The 25,643-nt window shown below is 35.0% G+C and overlaps 1 protein-coding gene across 1 annotated transcript in view; it reads left to right on the plus strand.

Annotated features, from left to right (window-relative positions):
• The first annotated feature begins 9,633 nt into the window (after positions 1-9,633).
• Positions 9,634-25,643, plus strand: part of LOC137398652 (uncharacterized) — a 41,242-nt gene continuing 25,232 nt past the window's right edge. Inside the window, exons 1-5 of the mRNA XM_068084837.1 lie at positions 9,634-9,756; positions 11,546-11,723; positions 20,719-20,878; positions 23,202-23,394; positions 23,823-24,019. Coding sequence (XP_067940938.1) covers positions 11,548-11,723; positions 20,719-20,878; positions 23,202-23,394; positions 23,823-24,019 — 726 coding nt within the window. The 5' untranslated portion in view covers positions 9,634-9,756; positions 11,546-11,547. The remainder of the gene's footprint in view (positions 9,757-11,545; positions 11,724-20,718; positions 20,879-23,201; positions 23,395-23,822; positions 24,020-25,643) is intronic.

The following is a 25,643-nucleotide window of genomic DNA, read 5'->3' on the forward strand; positions in this document are numbered from 1 at the left end:
AATGTACAATCGTGGCAAAACAACATTTTTGAGTTATTTACAGATTCAAAATCAGCAAGTTCTGAGAATTTTAATGCAATTTAAATTTTTCAAATCGGATTATATATGCCCAGGTTATGCACGATTTAGTAGAGAAGGTCTCACGATAAACTAAAACTGTTGTTGTGAGTTTAGACAGGATAAGGTTGACAATTCATGAATCGTAAATCATGGTATTTGTTTACAAATCAAAATTCCATAGCAACAGACCACTTAATCTCAACCTAAATTGATGAAACCTGGCATTCTACACATTAAAACCCTGAAAAGATGATGGTCACATTTTTATTTAAGTTTGATTGACGGTTGATCTTCCAAAGGTCAGGGTAAGGTCAGCAATATATGTGGCTAAAAGGTCACCTTCCTGGAGATTTACATTAAAAGGGTATGCTTCAAACTGGGCACTTCTCATCAATATATATTGCTATGACTGCATATACTGACAATCCAACAACTTATCAAAATGTTGGAAGTGTATTCAAAATTCTCCATCTATACAGAAGGTCATGGTAAGGTCAATGAAAGGTGACCACAGAGGGCATCAAGATGCGGAAATATCAACCCAACTCATCAAGTGACCATTCAATCTAGAGTTATTTTTATGTAGTTTAACAGTCACACATTGTAACACAGAGTACACTGCAGAGATTTATTGTAGCCCATTCAACGGGTTTGCTTGTTATATTAGTGGCAGTTTGTCCCAACACAACCATTTCAAATGTGTCCTTCGGTAATCCTTGATACACAGTTCTAACGAGGCTTATTTGTTTAGATGACATAAAACTAGTGCAGAATTCCTTCCAGTTGTATCAACTTATTAGTTTGATGTCAACAGCTATAATGGGAAAGTTATCAGCAGTGATAGGCTGATCGTTAATCTCTGTAATTTAATTAATTAGGATGATGGCTGTTACTCTCCTTATCGTTAGCAGCCACATATTGCGTAAGCAGCTGTATTTCTGAGGTTTCCCTATTGTCACAATCCTCATCATAGCCTTCACTATAATCTGAGGCAGCTGACTCAGATTCTAAGTAGAAATACTCATCTAAATTATTAGCGTCAACTAGCCGTAATTTGTGCGACAGTTCATTTTGTTTTAGCCTTAGGAGTTGAGACAGAAAATTGCCACATAAACGCGCCCATCCGCAATTAGAGTCTATACTTAAGATCTTGGGTTATGACAAAATCCATAGCAACCACCGATATGTGTAGAGGTAAATGACAATTCTTGCTTTATGATTGGTCAGACACAAAAATAAACCAAACCACGTGAAAAAGCAGGGTTGAATGCACTATAATCCACTGTTTACTAGAATAATGGCGGTGTGTCATATAATAGCATATAGCACGCGTTGCGCTCTATTGTGAACAATCCAATTACCGCACGATTGTACATTCTGACTGGCGGGGTCACATATATATATGCAAAAACAGTCGTTGATTACATTAAATTCGATAAAAAAGTTTATTTTTGGTCCGTCCTCCCGTAGTACAACATGAATAGTTCAATAGTGGAGTTAATTTCTAGAGATGATTATCGCCAACTATCAAATATTGCCTATTTCTGTGAAAACAAGGTTAAAGTACTGCACTTCAAAGACATCAAACATAAATTGGACTTTGTAAGATTTTCCAAAAATATTGGTGCACAAATAAACAAAATCTGAGGACAATCATCTCACATTCAATCGAAGTTTCAAATAGTTCTACAAAAACTGATGATGAAAAGCCATCTTCATGCAGACCAGTACCACCATATGCCAGAAAATCGCCATCAAAACTGTTTCCTCTAATAACAAAGAAGGTTGTCGCTGAGTCACAGCAAACATAAGTAAAAAATTTTGATAAGTTGCATATCACAAAAGCCAGATCAAAAGAGTATATTTATTCAAACACACTGCAAATTTTTAATTTACAGTACGACCAGAAGCAGAAGATCAAAGCTTCAATAGCTGATAATGGAATAGTCAAACGAAAATTAATCGATTTCTAGCTGAAATTTGTTTCACATGCATCTCAAAAAATTGTTACGCCAAAACCATTTCCAAGAAAAACAATGCAGCTATTTCCAGCAGATTCTTTATCACTCCGACCTGATTACAAAAGGAAAGTTACAAACATGAATCATGAAACTCATTCAATGCGCAATATACTACGAAACGCTGATCAGCTGCATCTTAGACAAACAATGCTTCGAGAGTTTTCTCAGCAAAGTACACTGACCCACATATTTTACTAACTAGCCAACATTACCAAGATCTACAGTCTTCAACAAAGAGTTTAAAACTTTTTTCAGACAATACCTAACCAAAAAAAGACGGTTTCAGTCTAAGAACAAGGAAAAAATGAAACATCAAAACAAACCGAACTTCAAAACATGAACAGTTTATTATAATTTAGAAATTGTCTCAGAAGATAACGTAGAATATATTATTGTTGACAATTCTCTTCCTGAACTATTTACTATTTTAAACTTGGAAAAGCTTAGTTCTGGTCCAAAATTGTGTTTACTTGGGTATGCAAGAGACTTAACAAGTAAAGTTCCAAATGCTCTTAACTCTGATATATCAGAATCAATCAATGAGCAGACAACTAAAGATGCAAATGTTATAAAATCTAATTTAGACCAAATTTAGGAGGATACTTCAAGGTTTAACATTTTGTTCCAAACTTGAAAATACTATGAATAGGTAGAAGCCTACATGAAAACAAAATTGTGCCAACTGTGGTTAATAACTAAAAGGTTATTTGTAATCTAGCTATTCAAATGTTTTTGTCATGGTATTTGTTTGAGCTTTACCAGGAGGAGCCACCACTGTACACACCAGGAATATGGGTGTGGCTTCTGAGAAAAATGCAGGAGAAAGGAAGAAATCCTAGAACTACAGGCCAAATACATGGGCCTTTTAAAACTATAAACACCTGGACAAACCATTCTTATTTGAAAGCAAAACAGAGGTATTCCTCTGTCCAAAATGAGTGCTGGCTTAAGCCTTATTATGCCTGTGAAGAAAAGCTAGGCTAAGGACTAGCTAGACTTTAGCAGACACGCGACCCAATTATGAAAGGGGCCCGCGCTCAAAAGACAAGAGTGCCAGTTCGAGCTGAACTGGGTCAGAAGGCAAGCAGAGGAAATCTCAAAATGAAGAACAATAGGAAGTGTGAAGGTAAACCAGTTGGAGTTGGGTCGGAAGCAGCCGGAGCAGCAACCCCAATCTAACAAGGGGATAATAGTTAATGAAAACTGAGAACAAAAGGAGCCGACCACACAGGAGTCAGTTAGTTAGGAGCTAGTAGATCTGCAATCCAAGCCAGATTGGACTGAGATCGCTTCCCCAGCTCGACATGAGGTAGAGTCTAAGCCAAAACCGCTAAAACCTAGGCCAGCCCGAGCTACTAGGCTACCAGACTAGTATGGGAAGTGGGTGTAGCTGCCGCTATCGCTAGCCAATCGGAGCCTGCTTTCAGACAACAAACCGGCATGTAGAAGAGCCTTGAGGGAAGTGAAGCAGGGATAATTTACCTTTATGCCCAACTGCTACATAGACCGTCTTCAGGATTTGTACACTACTACAAACACTTTTACCAACATAGCTAGAACAGGTGAGCTGCCTAATTCGTTATCTACTGAGCCTTACCTGTTCAAACCCATAGAGAGTGACAAGGAAGCGAGACTGGTGAACGTCCTAGTCTCGCATGAGGAGGAGTTTGCGCTCTTGAGCCAAAATACCTCTGTCGAGCTGGTGTGTGCCACCAGCGATTGAGTGATGGAGCGCTCTGGCCAGGCGGCTTCCTCGAGCCCTGCTTGAGTTGAATCACACCTGCTTGACATTATGTTGGTCGTTGACCCGTCTAGACCAACGGAAATAGTTGGCTACAAGTCTACTTTAAATGGCCAAGAAAACACCTCCGACTCAGCCCCGGCTGACTCAGCAGCATCTACTAAAGAATAGTACTCGAAATACACGAGAGATTTGATTGGTTGACCGAGATTGAGGCAGCCGAGGTGCCTGATATGGCTCGGGTTTGTTACTTTTAGACACCGAGTTTGATCAGTTGCCATCACTTCCCAAGCCCAGCAGGGATCCGACACGCTCGGACCAAACTGCGTAAAATGTAATGAAGTCGACCGTAAGAACCGAGCACTTTCTGGACAAGCCAACTTTGGAGAGGATACAGGCCACCATCTCGACACCTGGGACTTGTGACCTCCGCCATGACATATAAGCATGCAAAGGAAATGCCAGCATGTCGTGCAGCACTTCGCTGCCTTTGTAGGCCCTTGTCAAAGTCAGCATGTGTCACGTGACTAGCTGATGTCGCACAGGAGGACATGCAGAGGCAGCGAATGTGGGAGTGTTATTTACCTGGTGGACAAGCCGCACCGGCGATCCTTCTTGCGCTTTTGGTGATGACCATCCGACCTGCCTATGCAAAAGTATTAGTCTACACTTACGCCAACCGAGAAGCCGACCAAAGCCTCGGCTGTTTGGATAAAAGACGACCACCCCAAGAGAAGTCACGGCAGGATAGGCTGGACCAAAAGCAGCTCGCACCTAGAGAGGAGAGAGTTGGAGTCACAGACCGGCAGCCTTCTTACTACCGTAGTAGAAATGAGACTCCCAAGCCTATGCCTACCCTGCCCAATACAGCGAACCGACTCCAGAGCCTACTGGGAGAATGATTTGAGAAGTAACGGCTCTGGTGGCTAGGAGAGGCCCACTGCGACCGGTTCTTAGAGGATAGCTGCCAGTTGCATCAGATAGCCCTCCGAGCTCGAAGGCCTCTTGGAGATGTTCGACATCAAAGCCATAATGCCCTGCTTCTGGAGGATAACATCTTCAAGTGGGAAGAGAAGGCTTGACAGCACCGGCTCTGGGCACAGATACTCTTTCCCTCCGGCATCGCTAGGATTGGCTCCATTGCCAGTGTTGGGAGGGGAAGAGTGTCTGGAAGAGCATCGGGAATGGGACCGGTGTCGGCAATGTGATTGGTTACTGGGCCAGGCCTATCCCTCTTGCTTGGAGGCCTGGCCGGCGATAGAGGGCAAAAATGACTTGGCAGCACAAGGGTCCCGTAGGCAGCACGAATAATAACGCATCACAGCAAGAAGCAGAAACCGCAAGGGGCGGAGCCAAAAGACGAAAATGTTATAAAAGGAGGAGCGTCTTAGAGAACAAGGCAGAGCAGCGCAGCTCCCTGCATACAATGGGCATTGATCTTTGGTACTTGTGTATTGGTATTGTTGCTTTGTTTGTACTTTTATTTATGTATGCAGGTTTTGACCACTGTTATGATGATACAAATATATTTAATCTATAAATATATGTTTATGCTGTAATAACAAGTCGGTTTTCTATATTTACTTGGTTTGTGGATTAGGTGAAGGTGGCACGGTAAAAAACTTCACACTATATTATTAATAAATTAAATCAATGTATTACCATTATTATTAGCTAATTAGTTTACAATAGCTTAGTATAATTATTAGTAACAAACTAGCGTTTGGTACGACCACACTCACAGTTCCTGTAGTCATTGACCTTGGCACAGCTAACAGCGTGCAAAAGATTGCACCCAAAATCCAACATGTTTAAGTAGTCTGATAAAAGCCAAAATTTTGCCGCTGCTACTGCCGCTTTGTCGCATCACTTTACTTCCGTATCACATTCGCTCTATTGTGCGCACACCTTATAGGTTGACTTGCAACAAAATGCACATTACAGTTAATTTATATCAAAATATTCATCATGTTTCACTCTCCTGTTGTAGGTGCACAATATGTGAAAGTGGGATTACAAGCTCTTAAAAGCTCCAAAACGAACAAGAAATCGCAGCCATCACGAAACCGCCGTAGATCAGAACCCCTTTCCAAATCGGCTCAAATGGGACGCAGTTGTACAAGATGGCTCCTTTTTACACGCTCACACCACCTCATTCGTCAAAATATTTTCACAAGTACACTTCAATCATTTGATATAACAGTACCTTCTGTTCTTATGCATCCGTTTTATCATCATTGCAATGCTGTCACTTTCAGCACTGATATATCTTAACCTACAGAAAAAAATCCTTTAATTTTTTAACCTTAGCTCAAAGGAGTACATTTCACTGTCTGATAAACATATGTCAGATATCAGTTCTGGAAGAAAACCAGGAGAACTTATTTTGCCAATAAAACCAGCAACTACTATGACCTATGAAGACAACAACACACGCAGAAAGGAAATTTAATCACCTATTCATCTTAGACACAACACAGGCTATCCCAGGATGTCAGATGTTAGCTGGATGGGGAAAACCACAAATCACTTTATCTCACCATAATATATACATTTATTTAAATGCTTATTCAGATTCAACACTGCTCATCAAAATATTGCATAAACATCGGAAAGAGGGATGTGAGAGCTGAGCAGCCGTCCAGTCCTATAGAGAGCCAGTACAGAGCAGAAGAGAGCCTCCATGCGTACATCCTCGAGCTACAATGAAAAGATTGAGTATTTTACATAAACAATAACTGCATGACTTGAGCTTACACTTTAGTCTTTGTATTTTATGTTTCTTTTTTACTTTATGTTAGTTTTAAATTTTATGTTTTAAGCTAATTTTTGTTTTATTATACACTAGTAATATCAAAGCAGTCCTCAGAAACTATCAAACTCATGAAAAACAGTCTTTTCCACTATATCTCCATGGGATTCCATTTAATCATGGAATTTCCTAAAGAGCTGGCTACTAGCAGCAAGCAGAGCCTCTAAAAAAATAAGGTTTATAAGTTTTCGCAGGAAAAATAAATTTTTAAAAATTATGACATAGTAATAAAAAGAATGGAGCAAAATACATACTCCAGAATTTTTCTAGATTTTTAAAGCTAAAAACCAAAGAGATAGAGACACTTTTATAAATTCCACATTCAGAAAATTGGCTAAGTTTTTCAAACATCATGGGCTTTCCAGAAAGATGAGCTCAGACACTCCACCGTAGCTGATCTGTTGCAATATGCACAGTCAGCAATTGCACAAAGTTTGCAAAATGCTGACTAGAAACCAATTAAAAGTTGTTATTCTCAGACAGCTGGTATATAAGAAGCCTCTGAAAGTGATTAAGGGAGGACAGAGGCGAGACACACAGAGGACAGGCCAGAGAGAGGCCACGTTGGACAGGCCAGCGAGAGAGAGTGAGAGAGAAAGAGAGAGAGAGAGAGAGAGAGAGAGAGAGAGAGAGAGAGAGAGAGAGAGAGAGAGAGAGAGAGAGAGAGAGAGAGAGAGAGAGAGAGAGAGAGAGAGAGAGCGGGCCAGGGAGGCCAAGTGGGTGAAATTGTATACTCCATTTACCACTGTTTTACCTCAAGGAGATAAAGCCATTTGGCTGAATAATAGGATAATATTTGTACATTTCTGATGACACATTTCTATCGCTCATTTTGACGAGATATACACTTATTATACTACAAATTATTTGAACGATTTTCTTTATTCGTTTTATGCCCAAGTGAGGCTTGTTATTGATAAATATACTTTATATCGAAGCCTGAGATAGGCCAATCTATTATTGATACGACAACGATATTTGAGTTTGCAACCAGCACTTGAAAATGACGCCCAAGAGAGGCTATATACTGATAAAACAACACTCATTCTACAAAGGAACATACATTGGTGCCCAAGCGAGGCAAGACAACTACTGAGCTGGAAGATAAGTATAAAATATCCAGGAGAAGACAATTTTTGTCAGAATTGCAAATACGGTAACAGATCATACACAAAATTTGCAGGATTGATTTGGCAGTTGGTTGATTTAGAGAACATTTCTTTGCCTGACAGGAAGAGCCACTTTGCCTGTTCGAAAAATTTATTTGTTACGTGAGAAAATCAGTCAGGAGTGCTACCTTACACCACATTATATAGAACCGCACAAAAACGCAATTGCAATTATAAGTTGTATTTTATTAAATTTTGAAACTTTCATTTAGCTTAAATAATTATATACATGTTTATAAAATATTATTAAATTTTCTCCAGTGACAAGGCTGTAGCTTTGCACCACACTATGAGTAATTTAGTAATACATTATATCAACAACAAAAATATATTTATAAAAACAAAAATATATTAATATAATTTAAATATAATATATGATTTTATTTTATTACATATTATTTAATTTATTATTATTATTTTATTCTTCTCACATGACACATGGCAAGCTTGTTGGTCCACTGTGATAATCGAAAAAGTCTGCCGAAATTATTTGCGAAGTATGGGTCACATGACCAGATTACGACTAGATGACTAGACCAAGCCGAAAGAAAACTGCAAAGTATCGACCATCTATATTTGATACAGGGTCTTTGGTAAAACCCAAAGTGTTTGTCATGAACTAGTGCTACGAGAAGTTTTATATTGAGATTTTTATTGGCCTTTAAATTTACTTGAGAACATCACATGACCATACAATAACCAAATGGAATGACTACCTCAGAGCAATAAACTTATTCCAGTCTATGGCGGTTTCCTTATGGCTACCATCAACTGTTCGTTTTTTAGCTTTAAAGAGCTTCCAATTGCATTTCCACATATTTTGCACCAACAACACATCAGATTAAGACATGGTGAATCTTTTGATACCAAATAATTGTAATGTGAATTTTGTTGCTAGTCAACCCAGAAAAGTCGACTTATCCATTGTGAAGAACACCAAAATCTAATCAATTTATAAAGGTTGGAGTCAGTCTAATAGGTTTGAAAATGCCATGGAGGAAGATACAGACTGTAAATATGAAAAATAAATGTAGAATAAATGTAGCATTGTCGAATGTTTCGGCTCTAAAAGTTGTCCACTTATGTTTTTCTTTTAGAAAGATATAATGATGTAACGCCCTAAGACAATAATAAGGTTATGTCATAGTTTGTTTTTTATACAAAGAACGTTTGAGTACAAGCTAATGCTCAATCAAGAAAGAAGAACTTTGCCTATATTTTTTTGACAAGGTAATTTCTCAAGGCAGGAATGCTAATGCATGATGTTGTAAATACTGCAGAAATTCACACCGGGCTAAGACATCCATTCAAGGCTAAGGCATCAACCAGGTTTGGAGTACAAAAGGGACTCTGTCAACGCTGTGCTAACCTTATGAACTACGCTGTTTATAAAATAAAAGCATAGTATGAGAAATGTAGATAACCCAGATGTTTCAAGGTTACATCTGCCGCAATTATGTGCGTGCTCAATGATTATAAGTAGGCTAAGATATAGCCAACTGCAATCTTTATTGACCCAATGAGTAGTCAGTTACTCACTAGTATGTGCGTTCTACTAGAAGAAAAAATATTATATTTCAAAGTTATACTAGCAATACCAAATATCAAAGTTTGAGCACTTATTATTTTTAGTGTTATAAGTTTGTCAACAAAATTTTACTTTGGAACAAGTTTGTTCTTTGCTTGAGTGGCCAAACAATACACGTGTAACAAAACTCAGTAAGAATCTAAAAAAACTTTTTCTAGCGTTTCAATACGCGGAGTTTTCGCAACATTAGCCGACTGTCCTAACAATGTGTTGATCTTCAATATTCAAGTCTTGCGTGATATGAAAGGCATCGTAGTCTCTGAGGCTTAGGCTAACACTATTCGGAGCGCGTTATCAGAGCAGTTTCGTTTCATACGTATGTTCCGGTACTACTAGGAGGAATCTAATCTACTAAACATTGACAAGTGAGTAAAGAAATTTGTCAATTATATCTAAAACAATGGTAATAATGTAAAGGATTTGTAATCAAACTTAATTAAAAGACAAGATATTTTGTGTAACCTTTATGTAGGCCTAGTAATATTCAAGCCAGATAAGTTTGAGTGTAAGATATTCCCGACTCACTTTATTAAGGTTTACAAGACTGCAAACCAGCAATTTAGCTTGGAAGACATTGCATGCATACATTTCACATTGTATTTCACGGCATAATAATATATAATTACAGAGTTAGTACGGCAATTATGTAGATAGTAGCGTCTCACCTCTTAATGAAATCAGCCTGGACAGCGGGTTAGATTGGCTTTCCCAAAGCAAACAAATGGCTCATAAGCCATTATTGTTAGACAATAATTCCAAGATGAAACACAGCTACTGTCAATGAATACAACAGCCACAGGACTAGGCCAAGTGCATGTTATGACTCGTCTTACTAATTTACATTCTTACTAATTTACATCTGTTACGTGTTTGACTGTAATAAACAAGCACTAGTGAGCTGATTGGCGAGTTGTTCATTGGCATTACTGGGTTAACTGCCAACATTTCTTTAGAGTCTTAAGTTGACTGGTTTGGCTCAGCAATTAACACCCTCTATAGACTAGTAGTATGCATGTTATTACTAGTAGCATACAGCTATACAAGTTTATCATCTGGTGTGCTCTCTCATAAAGCTTACCTTTACAGAAGAAATTATCTATCCTGAATTGCAACATGTGTATCATAATTAAAAAGATAGGGATATCATATTTATTTATTAAGAGTCATCCATATTTTGAAAGGTTCCTGCAAAATATATGCAATTAACATAAAATTAAATAAGTTATATTGGCATGTCAAATTTAGGAAATTCTAATTTTGAAGCTCAAACTTATTTTAGCAAGATGTTGCTATAAGTCCTTTAGTAGAAAAACACTCACAAACAGTGAGCATTTCTTCCTGCTCTAGCAATTCTTAACTGGATAGCGTGCATCAGTCAATGTTACACTTGCATTAAATTTTAGTAATTTTTGTCAGAAGCCATAAGTATTTTTATCATATATGGTTGTTTCTGATTTTCAAGTGATATGACTGATAGAATTACTACAAGCGCGCAATTGATGACACTTGATTGCAATTAAAATGCTCAGATCAAGAAAAAGGGTGATGTGTGACATATAGAGTAGAGTTGAGAAGATACCAACATAATAAAGACGCATAACATTGCATGTTAGATGCATTGTGAGATATCAACTACAGCAATTACAGTGACTAGTGATATCATTTTGCAATTTTTTCTTTCAGGGCATTTACCAGAAAAATGTTTTGTTCATTTTAATCATGAATCAATCTGGCAGTCAGGCGACCTCAAACATCAAAACCGAATGCAAATGATAGAAAAATGCAGATGATTTTAGATAAAAATGATAAAATCTTTTAAAAATTATACTTTAATATTAGTTTTGTTACAACTGTGCTTACCTATTCGCTCATAGCGAAATCCATCACCGCTCAGGTTACCAATATGTTTCTCAGAATTGTTATGCAATAATTGTCATAAGGACATAGTTACATCATTCTTATATATCATAATATATAAGAATAATTTGCCATAAACATGTTTTCTCTAGTTAATAAAAGTGATAAAGTGTGGTGACATTCTATTTAAAAGAAAAATAGATGCATACAACTTTAGTGTATTAGTTATTACTGGTTGAATTCGTTATTTAAACTCGTAATCATAAGAAAATATACATGTATAAATTGCATTTGTAGATATGGCTGAGATGGAAGAAATTGTCCAACCCACTGTGGAATGTGGTTTTTGTCTGAGAAAAGGAGTGGCTCTCCCCAGCCCTCGTCAACTTACCTGCAACCATGTACATTGCCTTGAATGCTTGACTGGTTTTTATGATGAGAATAACATGCTGATTTGTCCATGGGAAGATTGCAGGTAAGTTGCTAGGCGCATGCATTTCATATTTAGGTATTGGTTAAAAATTGTGAATGTTTTTAATCAAATTTTCCTAAATTCAAATCCAGATATGAGCAGTCTCTTCAAACACATTTGAAACTCATGGAACAGCTGTATTTTAGCTAAATTTCCATTAGCAAGATGAACATTTTCATGATGCAGTTGAGTAGCGATTGTTTCTCCATATAATTATTGCTATATGTATTGTTAGCATGCATGAAATGCTTACATTCAGTGCAACTTAACCATGAGAGCTCCACATATTGACTAAAGCTGCCCTAAAGTATACACAATTATTAAATGCTTTATGCTAATGTATCCCTTCAATGATTAGGACTACTGGTTAAAATAAAATGTTTCATTCCTATTCAAGTAAACAATAAGATGCTATGATATGGCCTTAGTTACTTAGACATGTCGACCATAAGGATATATTCACACGCTCTTCTGAAGTAAACTGGACCTAGTTCAAATCTTTAAAAATCCACAATCACTAAATTGTTCACAAACAAATGGCCAATGAAAAGGCGTATGCGATAGTGGATATCAGCTATTGTGTTCCAGTTGCACTGCATGGTATCTGTATTATATCCGTTGCTTTGCAAGAATAGATGTCATAATTGCACTTTCTCTCAATCTGAGAAATTTAAAAGCAATTAGTTTTTGTCAATTTCAATATTGTAAAATCCTTGCAGTCAAATCATTCAAACATTTAAACTGCAGCAATTAATATAAACTGATGATACTTTCTAATAAACTTTAGTAAAGTTTCAGACAAGTTCATATTCGTGTCAAACTAAATCTTTAGCTGGCAAACTGCCCAAATATTAATCATAAAAGTTTCAAAACATCAGAATACATCAAATCGCTGAGATTATTTGTGATAGCTAATAAGGTTGTTCCTAGCTGTGGCGCTTTTGTGTGCATCTTCCGAGTTTGGTTGGATAAATCAGTAACGCTGTTACATTTGAAGTCTGTTTTATTTGGCTAAAATATAAGTTGCTTTAACTTATTTGGTACACCCTTAGTAAAAGATATTTGTTGATACAAATAAAGCAATATCTAACACTTCATTGTTAATTGGGATCGAGGCCTCCGCGATAAATGAAAATCTGTGAAATAGAAATTAAATCGGTAAAGTATGTGTGTTAGCCAAATTTAAACTCCAAAACCCCTAAAATGCTTTTTAAACATATTGTATTTATAGATGTGGTTGCGTCAAATTTGAGTTGATCTTGAAAGAATGCATTTTTTTCTCTATCAGTTGATATGTTCTTTGTTGTGTTAGGCGATCTCATTGCCAAGATATTTGAAGATTAAAATCGAAAAAATCTGATCGCGGTAAAATCGCTCAGGCCAAAAAACATGCCCAGACTTGCCCAAAATGATGTCACGCGTGATTTATCTGTCAGTATTATATCTCGTATTAACATTGGCTATTTGCATTACAAGTCTAGTCCAACGCGGCTCTATTGGCATATATTTTAATTTGCATTTGCTCATGTTGGTTAGAATAAAATTTTAAATCTTGCTACCAATACATTATTATGAATGTTTCAAAGGCCTCATATAACGAAAATTGAAAATTTGTCTTACTCACGTTCTCCAAATGCTGTGTGAACATTTAAGTACCGACTTCCAATTCTACCGGTCTACGGTAATTCTGTCAAGCCAGCTATGTAGAATAAGGTCTTTGTATCAGCACAGTTCCGCCGCTACCCTTACTTACGTATACAGCCTCCCAAAAATCCCGCCCACATTATGTTCGTCGCCTATCCTTGCGGCGGGGCTGTATATCAATGCCCACACCGAAAACTGGTTTCTTACTACCGTAAGTAAAATAACAAACTGCGTCTTTGACAAGAAAATACATAGGGATAAGGTTTTAAGGATGGGAAGTCTGCTGCAAACTGGATTTGAACTCACATTCTCCAGTTTTGCCGACATCCATATACCGTATCCAATTCACTACAATATTCTGCAAATCATGTTTTGCATTATCTTCAACAATATTATTTTATATAATTTTTACAAGCGAAATATATTTTCATCTCGGCATAAAGCTTTTATTAAAGATATTCATCAAGTCGTGGCCACTCACATAGTTTTAGCTGATACAATAAGACAAATTCATCTACTGCACCAAACTCAAACAAGACATCATGGTTTATGCAGCACATATTCAAGTCTCTCTTTCCCCTTCGTGGCAGTTTCCACACTGACAAAGCTGCTTCGGCTGGTCGGACGACATAAACACCCTGTAATCAGTAAAACAAATGCAATAAATATATGTCATCCATAGATATGTCATTCTAAAGCGTATCTACTGAAAGCTTTCAAATTGGGATTTCATAGATTGCGAGTGTAATTTAAAAAACGAATAAATGTTTAACAAAGGCATGAGCACGCCAAGCTAATGATTCAAAGCTTTGGTTCTGGAAGTTTAAGATTTGCATTGATCAATCAATTTTTTTTACTTTCTACAAGTGAAAAGTGAACACCTTAAGTCAAATCATCAATCTCATTTACTAGATAAAACTGCCACAGAAAATTTGAAGCAAATGTAGCTAGGTGAACCAATAAAAAATATAAAACGATGATTAGTGATAGGAAAAAGTTATAATTTTTTTAATTAGTAGCCTACATGTATTAACTCATTCGCACCCAGGCACCAGTTAACTCGCATATTTATAACGTTGCTATGCACCCAACGCGAGTTAACTCGCGTCTGAAATTTACCCACTCCTTGCATCGTTATTTTTAAACTATAAAATAATATTTTTGATTAGTTAGAAATAAAAAATTCTGGCCAATCAGACAAACTTTAAAATATGCCTCTATGACGTCTCCAGCGAAAGTTATAACCAAATTAGTACACCCATCTAAGTTTCTACCAAAACCGGAAATCATCATGCCAACTTGAAATTTTATCTTCGTGATAATTTTTTTTTCTACTTCAGAAGTGAATATGCAGATTCAGAAGGGGTAAGACATTGAAAGACTGCATAAATCAAATCAAAAAATTTTTTTGAGTGTTTCAAAGTTTTTATTAACTTTTAATTTTGCCAATTTGAATTGTTGTGCTAGAATAAAAATGCACTTTTCACGCTGCCAGCCGTAGTCGGACTAACGTTATCTTTCAGTTTCGATAGGATCATATTGATTCTTAGAGCTATCTATGAAGTCTGAAAAGTCAAGAACAAAGTTATTGAACATATTTGTATTATTTGAAACATTTTCATGATGTTTTATTTGAGTTATATTGGCATATAGATTTGATATGATTTTGTTTGAAGGATGATGCTCGTGAGGAAAAGTTTGAAGTTAGAGTTTCATGATTTTCATGTTCATGACTAACTGCATATGTATAAATAATAATCATAAATATGTATTGTCAGTAATAAACGAGTAACTTCAGTCAAACTTTGTATATTTTGTAATTTTTATGGTGCAAATCTAACTTTGTTTCAGCAAATAACAATTTTTTCAAAATTGGAAATTTCCTGAAACTACCTTTTTTGAGGCACGGATCTACATAAAAGAAATACGAGGTGTCTATATGAATGTAATATATTTTGAAAGAGGAGACTTGGTTGGTTCTGTTGAAATTTGATTGAATAAATTATCTCAAGTCTGTCTCCTGTAGTACTAATTTGAGCTACGACAATTTTCTGAAAAATTAGCGGTATCTTGGGCTAATCGCCTAGGAATTCGTCGGCTGCGAATGAGCTAATGAGTACTAAAATTTTACTTTTAGTATATTCATCAATCTAAGCCATTGTATTGCTAGATGCCATGGATTAAAGAGAAGCCGTCAAGAAATCACTGTACATACATATATCGCACGCAGGAAATTAAATTTTAGCCTCAAACAGGGAAATATAATCTGAATGTAAACTCAACAGGAAACCCTATAGGAGACTCAAAGTAAGAGATAAATTTACCTCCATTCTCCGATGTTCCTCTGATGTTCCTCCGTTGAACTTTAACCACCTGGTGCCCAGAAAACTCGGAGTCACCTGCGCAGTAACTTCACAGCAATTTTTACAATTATCTTGTTCGCCAATAAATAGTGTCGATCGAGTTATTCATCAAAATAACGATGTTGATTAATATAGTAAATATCAATATCCATGTGATTTAATAATAGAGTAAAATCTCTAAATTTGAGATCACAGACAACATGTTTTACGAGTTATAACTTTTATTACGTACTATATAAAAAATTCGCGCTGATGATTGGCTAATGAAGCAACCTTATTTTTATTGCTTGTGGTTTTTTTCAGATGTATTACTAGTGACGTCACAAAAAAGTACCTGCTGAAACATGAGCTTTTTAAACGAGGGCCTCATTCAAATGCATATATATCTGGACAGGGTTGTTCTACAAAGACAAAATGGCATCAAAATGTAGCTGATGTTTTAGCCTTTTATGGGTCTTAATTTCATTAAATCGAATTTTTTGATGTAACCACATCTTTATTACATGTATAAAATAACGGCAATTGAAGTTATTTTTGCTGACTTTCACTTTATTTTTAACTTTAGTCCCGGTCTTTAAAACCAAATAATTTATGTACATAGTACGAGGTGTAATTTGGACTTCATTTGTTCTGAATATTTGCAATGTGATAAACTGGGTTTGATGTAAAAAGGAAGTCACATGGTGGTAAATTTGTTTTTCTAGGTATTTTCAAGTGTTATTCTTGTTCAATTTTTTAAATGACATTTTCTTTGTTTTAAGTTTTTACCAGACCTTTTTAGCCGAGCAGTACAGAGAACTTGAACTGTGATCTGTAACATACATGTAGCAAGAGACTATTGTAGGTGAACACCCTTAGCAAGTCAAAATATTTGTACTACCCACAGCTTGGGTAGGAAATACCATGATTTTTTTATTTTATGCTTAAAACAAGGAATCAATTTACTAATTTCTCATCAATTTACCTGTGTTACCGTTTTTGTGTCGTGTGAGTTATTAAATAGAAAAAAGAAGATTGCAAGCCTTGAAAAGGCTACTTCGTAGCTTGCATATTTGAATGCAGGTTAAGTCTATCAAGCATATTTTGTTAGCAATCAATGTTTATAAGATTGTTATAATATAATAAAATAAGAAAAATTCAATGTTTGGCTGGGATTAGCTATTTTAATGATGGTAATAAAACAACTGTTTGGGTATTTCCAATCTGAAGTAAACAAATGTAGCTAGTACTACGGATAGTTTTCTGGAATCGCTGGAGTGCTTCATAAAATCTCAATATCAACCTTCATGTCAATTATTGTCTCTTTGTGTTTTTTGTGCCACAATAGTTACACGCATCACCATTGCGAATGCTTGTATTTTCACAAATTCAGCTGTTCAGAGTTTCGAGTACCATAGAACAAAACCGATAACTTTATTATCATCAAAGAGAACCATATAAGCCAAAAAGTTCCAGCAGCTCAGCAGATTGCGCTTTACTTTAGTAACCTTATCACACTCCAATACTAGCCTTGTGTATTGCCAGGCTAAAGTTACATTTGCTCACAAGGTATTGGACTGATCCCTGAATTCAATTACACCTTGAGTAACTGCATTCAGTCCACTTCTAACTAGTGCTGGGACGATTTTACGATATTTCGGTATATTGTCGATATCACTCTCTGATACCGACCGTACCAAGTGCTTTCTGCCCATATCAAAATATCGGATATCGACGATAATATAGATAAAGAAGTTTTTTGACGTCATCACCTTGTTTGCATTTGCGCTCATCTACAAAAAAGCCGCCATCTTTGTAGAAAACTATCGTCATTCTCTTGATAAATAGTATGTTAGTTATTAATATTTAATTTTACTGATAACAAAATAACAAAAAGCCTCTATTTGGAGGTATATTATCAAATGAAATGGAAATTGTGAAAGTATCACAAATGCGAGATAGTAGTGAACAATTCATGTTTAGTTTGAGATTATTAGTGTAAAAATTGAAAGAAAATTTACATGAGATGATGACTTCAAATAAGTAATGCAGGATAACGTTTACAAAAATAAATTGATTGATATTATATACAAGAGTTCAGGTCTGAAGAATAGATCCTCTATAAATATTGATTGTGGCAAGATTAATTGTTATTAATAATTTGGTGACTATAATATGGTCTCTACCATCTGACTGTGTAAGTATCTTTGATGTTTACATGATTAATAGTATTTTCCGATGTTGTTTTAATAGTATGATAAAAAATTTGCAAACAAAAGCTTTGTTCGCAATAATTAATTGCAGAAGCTTTGTGTTTTTAACGATAAAAATTCTCCATAAAGATGGCGGACAATGATAGACTGATGTCACATCAACTGAAGGATTATCTATTCTATCTGATACCCAATTCTTCAAATAATTATACTGGTACATGGATTAATTAGGAGTTGTTCTCCCATGGCAGCTTTTTTCGACAGGTAAGACAACTCCGAATAACATAACCGATATATCGGTTGGCTTTGCCATCATATCATACCGAAATGAATTTTTGATATAGTCCCAGCACTACTTCTAACCGGTCGGCCGCAGTGTGTAAAAACCACTCTGCATAACTACAAGTAAAAAGAGTGCTAGTTACATTAGTTGTGTTACTTCCATGCTTCTAGTCATTGTAGTTAAATTGTAGGTTGATCGTCACATATTTAATTGTTTCATTTGGTCCAAATATTGAACATTTTTGTCAATTATAGCCTAAATATTTAGGCTACCGGTTGTTGTTAGATTATCCCCTTTGTTACAGAGTGTTGTGTCTTTGAGTCTTTCATTCTAGATATTTTTTGGTTAGTTTTTAAACTGCAGTTATGGCAAAGATTTTGCAATACTCTTATGCGAATTACATATATTACCAAAGTTGCATCGGTCCAGCTACGGATGAAATATAGGTATACTAGTTTACCACCCTACAAATGAAAACTTCTGTTTACTCTGGTCGGTAGTTTTTGTGCCAGTTGTCAGTAGGGTCCTGTGACTCAATGGAAAACTTATCAAGTTTATTAGGCTTTTGCTTCAAAGGAGATAATGACCCACGTACAGATTAAAACAGTTTGTCTAAATACAAGCACTTTGCAAATTAACCAAAGACTTTGAACTGTAAAGTAAACACAATGAATGCTAACACCACTTCCGTTAAGTTAAGAAGTTGCCTAGCTAAGTTACCTGGCTATGTAAGAAATTCAGTGCATCTATATTTTGTGCATTGATAAAGCTATGTTAAGCTCTGATTGCTTCGAATGTAGAACGATCCTCCTTAATGTTTTTTAACTTTATGAAACTATGACTTTCACCACAATCAGAGATATTGCTGCTATTTTAATTGTCTGTTTAATCACCAAACCTGAATATGAATCAGCTATCATAGTTAACATAAGTAAGTCTTAGTTTCTAACGCAGGAGGTACTTACCGAAGCCAGATAACACAAAATAGTTCCAACATCTTAAAGAAAAAAAATGTTGGTTTAAAATTTGGAATGTCCCAAATGAAAGTTTAAAATTGCTTCGTTATTTTTGGCTAATTTTATGAAGAACTTCTCGGACAACACTGTCAATACCATAAAAATCCTAAAGATCATTGGTTATGTTATCAAGGGTAATAAATTTAGGTTATTACACTATTGCTGGAAAAGTCGCAAAAATGTGTCTACTGCAGTTGACCATAGAAGACGCATAAATGCATCTACGCCAGTGAAAGAGTTAAATCATCAACTTTTTTATTGACACAGGTCTATGCACTATGAACGTTGCCATACTTGGCAGCCATTGCAGGTCCATTGGTCGGTTCATGCTTGTATGCAATTTAAGGGTGAACCACACTGAATCTTAGTAGATTTTAGCAGCAATGATTGAAATTTTTCATTGTTCACGATGGTTTTTAAAATTGGAGGTAACTTGATTGCCACCATGTTTGAAGACTAAATTACAGTTTATGTCTTCAACTCTTTTGTGCTTACTCTAAGTGCTTACAGTAAGCCGATGTATCGGCTTATCACTAGCCTTTCTATTTTCTTTTCATTACACAACCGACACATTTGCTAGACCAATCAAATTTTGTCTCCAAAGGAGCACCCTTGTTGCCAATCGTGCGTAACCAAAAGAAAATTTTCTGGTTCAACATTTCCAGTTCTAATTATTCTTTCATACAGGAAAACCAGATCGTTATTGTCATGGCATTGAGAAGCACACCACATTTGTTCATCGCAAATAAAGTGCCATAGATTTTGCCAAAACAGGATTCACTAATCAATTTAATACTCATCTTGTAGATGATATTGGTTTGAATAAAACACATTTTAAAGTGAGACAATAACTGTTTGGATTATTGAGATATTGCTTAAATACTAATGGCAAATCGGTTTTTCGAAAAATCCTTTCGAATTAATTTGGGCAGAATAACCAGTTGGTCAGAATTTTATTTGGCAGTAAAATACAGAGTTAATACAGAGCTTGTTTTGGTTATGCTTATTTATCTGGGACTTATTATGTTTTTTTTTGTAAAAATAGCAATGCAAAGAGCTTCAAAAATATTAGTAAGTCATTAATGGCAAAAAACATTTTGGTGGTCGAAAACAAGTACATGTATATCAAGAAATATAGGAAAACAGTTTCGTTTTAGTACAACTAAGAAAACTCTTGTTAATTCATTTTTGTCAACATAAGGCATATTTTATTCGATTGAGTGCCCAAAATAATTGACCACATTTTTGGTTCACCACTAAGATGCATTTCAAAAGCGTTCGAAGCTGAAGTTTACGCTCTTTAAAAAAGCATCTGGCAATATAGCACTCTGAGCTTATGAATTCATTTGCCATGTACTAAATTATCTAGACAAATATATCGATCTGCAGCTACTTGTCATATCATAAATGTTCATCAATGCCGAATGAACCTTGTTAAACTTTTGAAAACTTGTATAATCCCTCGTCAAAGAGTTGTTGAGACTTACTTCTATGTTTTAGAGTAGTTTGTGGCGTGCCTCTGGATAAGCTTTCATCGTATGATGTAGCTAAAAACAAGTCTCGATCATGTGATGTCTGCTCAAAGAAAGGAGAAGACGATAAACAGGCATTTTCATATTGTGTGTCATGTGATAAGGTTTTTTGTGCAAAGCACCACAAGGTAATTATTGGTTTATATGGTTTTTATTTCAATGATATATGCAAAATGTAGCTGTTAACATTTGTACCATTTGTTATTTAATGTGTGATTCATGTAAGAAGTTTCCTTTGACAGACCTATTTTATGATAGTTCATACTCTCACAATTTTGGGTCTATCATGATCCCAATGCCTTGGAAATATATACAATTTTGATGTGTTACTTTGAACATGTTCCATTTTCAAGCTATGCGATATTAGCCTTCAGTTTTGTGTATTTCTTGAAAATAGAGTTTTGGCACAAAACCAGTGTTTAAGGTAGAAATTTTGAACTTGTTCATAAAAAATGAGTAAAACTTCTGAGATTTTGGTGCAACAAACCAGTGGATCAAAACATGAAATGAAGTTTTAGAAGAAGTAGAGTACTTTTTTATTTTATCTCAGCTATTTTAACCCTTTAGTTGGGAAACGAAAAAAATGCCATTTTTCGGTTGCATTGTGAAACGACTCATCTGTCGCTTTCGGTTGACGTTTATAAGCTGTTACTTAGTAACAATCAACGTAGAATGTAAACGCTAGTGAATTTTAAATATCATCAACAAGATACTAGTCAATGAATTACAATATGAAGCAGTTAACTGAGGGTTGTTGCCCTGTTCTAAAAGCTCAAAAAATTGCAAATCCTATGGAAAAATAAAAGTTGAAAAAAAACAGTCAACATACGGCTCGACATTCAAAATGGTAAAGTAATGATTTATTTGATCGTGTGATCGTTGGTAAACTTTTGTCTGATCAGTATGAAAATAAATCAAATGATGTAAGGGTTGTAAACTCTCAAGGCTTTTGGTGTACCGAGAAAAGTGATTGTTATGGTAGCTCTGACAGCTACGCTGTGGCGTTGAACTCTACTGAATGGAATGCTTCCAAACACTTCATACAGGGGCATTCGTACATAGTCGCAGCTTATTTGTAGTTGTAAATATATGAATGAGTGTTTGTGTACAAAATATTTGGTTGATGAAAATAAGTTTCAGTTTGAGTTGTACATGATCTTAGAATACCGATTTTGTTGAGTTTAAAAAAATTAGGAACTTAACTTTCAAGTGTGTTTGCGGCGCTTTTACCCAGCCAACACTTAAACTGGTTTTTATAAGCTTTCCGCTAATCGTTTCGCAGCCAAGTGCATACAACTCTGAATGGTTAAGCAAACCTTGCAAATTATTTTAGCATTTGATGCATATTGTGCCAATTAGTATCGCATTTTGAACCATTGCCATGACAATAAAAAAGCTGCTGTAACTTAGCTACTTTTAACTGCTGGCACAAAAACCATTGCGATTCTGGTAATTTCTGCTACAATTCGATATTCATTGCATAAAATTAGTTTCTAAAGATATTTTAGTTGGTCCAATTTATCGAAGCTCTCAATTTGTCAACTGAATTATTCAAAACTTCGCCACAGGTTTTAAGGTCATGAGTGTATTAAACGATGTTGCATGTGAGTCGATCACATTCAGTGATATTGTTCTTCCGCAGGCAACCAAAACTGGTTTGTGTGCAACGGAAGATGATTTATGAGCCGTGATCTATCAAAAGCTGAGTTTAGGCATCGATAATGATGTTATCAAAATGTATGCTACCAAGCTGGAAATTTCTAATTTATATAATAACTACTTGAGTATCTAGCAATGCATACCTATTAAAATGTTTTTCATACAAAAACTTTTGTAGTTATCACGTAAAAAATTGACCATTTCAACTTTTGAATGAAGGAACTTTGCTTATTTTTCTGTACTCTGTTTCTTTCTGCGTGTTGCATCGATTTCTTTTTATCTCATACTGTTCTGGCTGCAGTGTCTATTACGCAATTATACCGATTGCAATTATCTTTTCAGCTGTGTGAGCTCAAGCATATTTCTTCAAAATGGTTCATTCATTTCTTGTATGGTTTCTCGCATAACACTAGCTGCATTGTTAAGTATGAAAAAAAAAAGATATTGATATGTTTAATCATTATCATAAAATAAATAATTATTATTATTTATTTTATGGCACAACCAGTGGAATGGGTATTGTACTGAATAAATGAAGGTCTTTAGATTAGAGGTTGGGAATTTAAATCCAGTATGCTTGGAAATTTCCGATTCCATACTTTGTCGCCATATTGAGATCAAACCGACAGACCAACCAAATTTAGAGAAACAGTGAAATTTATGTTTATATAATCAAAAAATGCTACAAATGAATATTAAAACTTAACTAACATCAATAAATCACGTTTATAATGCATGCAGAATCCAAAAATCAAACTCTCAGTATAACTTTAACCTACATTTACACTACAGTTACACAAAGAGTTCTATGATGAGTTTGAAGAACCTCATTCAACTGTTACTATGGAGCAGTATGAGCTGATGAAAAGTCAGAAAAGCGGAGTCTGTACTGATCATAACAACAAACCAATCAACATGGGATGCAGAAAATGCTTTAAGATGGTTTATCTCGGATGCCTCGCTTCTCTTGGAGGTTGTACTGATGGTAACAGCTTAGTTTTTCAAAGATTTTGTATCAATAAGCAATGCAGGTGCTACAAAGGGTTCAGCTATATTATATTTAAAAATGTACATAAACAACCTCTGAACAATTCCATTTAATTTACCTGCTTCATTCTATCTGCTGTTATCTTTCAGGGTTCATTAATTGTGAGACTGCATCAATAAGCTTGTGTGAAGTTTGTTTATGCAAACTTGCCATCTCTTACAAAATTATATCCTCAATCAACCTAATACTTGAAATAATTTTTTAACACTTTAATAACACGGAAGAGAAATTTTTGTGCCATTTTTTATGCCGTAGACTAGTTTCATCAATAAAGGTCGGATTCAGAATGTTTGCGTAAGTATTGAACAGTGATTACCTGGTATTTATTAGTAATTTAAGCATCTTTTGGTACATTTTCGATGCAGGAGATTCCCACAAACTGATTTCTTTGGATGACCTTGTTAACCTTCTGAATGATGAGATCAACAAGCTAAAAAAAGAAATGATTGAGAAGGAAGAAGGTTTAGAGAAAATCTTCAAGTTCACCTCTCAAACAGTTGCTGAGTATGACCAAGAAACAACAGAGATGGTTCAAAAGATCCATGAGAAAAAAGATGAGCAGGTCATCTTGTTAATAGAGAAGTTTAAAGTTATTTTTGGATTAATGAATTTATCAATGATTAGATTAATTGTGAATAGTTATTAAGAAATTGCCTTTTTCTTCACTGAGTTTGCAAAGATGAGGTTATACAAAACTTCAGTAAATGTTATCAGAACATATCAATAAGTTTCTATCATTAGCATGAATTATTTAATGTTGGAGGTGGTCTTATTGTCAAAATTGTTCAAGAAAAAAGTCTGCAAACTTTGGTCATTGTTAGAACACTCAGATTCAGCAGAAATTCCAATATAACATCTGAAGTTGCAAAGAGACTTTTAGAGTACAATCATGCAATGCAGTAGGAAATATCATTTATCATGATGATAGGAACAAATGACGCTGTTTTGCACAAAACCTTTTTCTGAGCTTTTAAATAATACCGATGTTACTTCTGAAACATTCTGGCAATTGGACCACTTTAAACATTGAAAACAATTGCAAATAATAAAATAATTCTGATGATTTCAGGTAAAATATTTCAATTTGTTATTTAATCTCATGTTTTACTATCAAGTATAATGCTTTTGCTTTGCCACTCATGTTTACAATTGTTACATTGAGTTTTATCAAAAAAATGTTGGGTATATAAAATGGTAGAAAAGTTATAAATTATATTAAGCAATAATTAAAGTAAGCTATGTGTTGGTCATAATTTATTGCAGAAGTTAGTTAGCAACCTTTTTAGGTGCCTGTGTCAAATAAAATTGGAGCTTCAACACCGGTTTCCTATTAAACGTTTAACAATCCATATCTTTTATAGAAAAATATAAAAAAAATATCTGAAATAACTTCACCATAATGACATATCTTTTCCACATTTTGTTTGTCTCCCTGAAGCAAAAATAATTTTGCAAAATTATCAAGAGTTTTGCTTAATGCCAAGGTATCATGAAACACAACATTTGCAATGAAATATTTGCTTTGTCAAGAAACATTATGATCTTATTAGATTGTAATAATGTCAATATAATTTTTGGTATACCATCCCTTGCTTCATCAATTTCATTTGCTGGAGCTTATGATTTACCAAAGATACACTGCTACCAAATATAATGCTGGTTCCTGTAAAGATTGGTTACGATAAAACACAGTTAACTGTTTTGACAAATTTATGTGAAACATGAGAATTTTTTTCTGTGGTTAAACTGAAATGAAGTTGTAATTTTTTTTAAAGTTTTAATCGATTTTAATCTTGAATCATTCTAACAGTCTGCTCACAATAAACATCAACATAATTTGACAGACAAAATCTGTTCAAGGTTTGTCTAAATTAATCTTTAGGAGGACAGTAGGAATTAGTCTATTGGCTACCAACAATGGTTAAACACAGCATACATGTTTTTAGTTTCACTATTGGTAATATGGGCAGTATAATAACCTATTTTAAATCACATTATTTTTATTCAAACTGCATTTTTACTGCTCGTTATGTTTTATTGTAAGTTATATGTTTTTAATGGATAGTATATAAAAAATTCTAACCAATAATCTTTCATAAACGTTTTTGGTTACTTTATTGGCCAACAAAGTGTAATTAGTTAATTTTTTGTGTGAAGAGTTATGCTAAGGTCTCGCACTTATCAAA

This window comes from Watersipora subatra, chromosome 6, assembly GCF_963576615.1.
Source record: "Watersipora subatra chromosome 6, tzWatSuba1.1, whole genome shotgun sequence".
In the NCBI taxonomy this organism is placed as follows: domain Eukaryota; kingdom Metazoa; phylum Bryozoa; class Gymnolaemata; order Cheilostomatida; family Watersiporidae; genus Watersipora; species Watersipora subatra.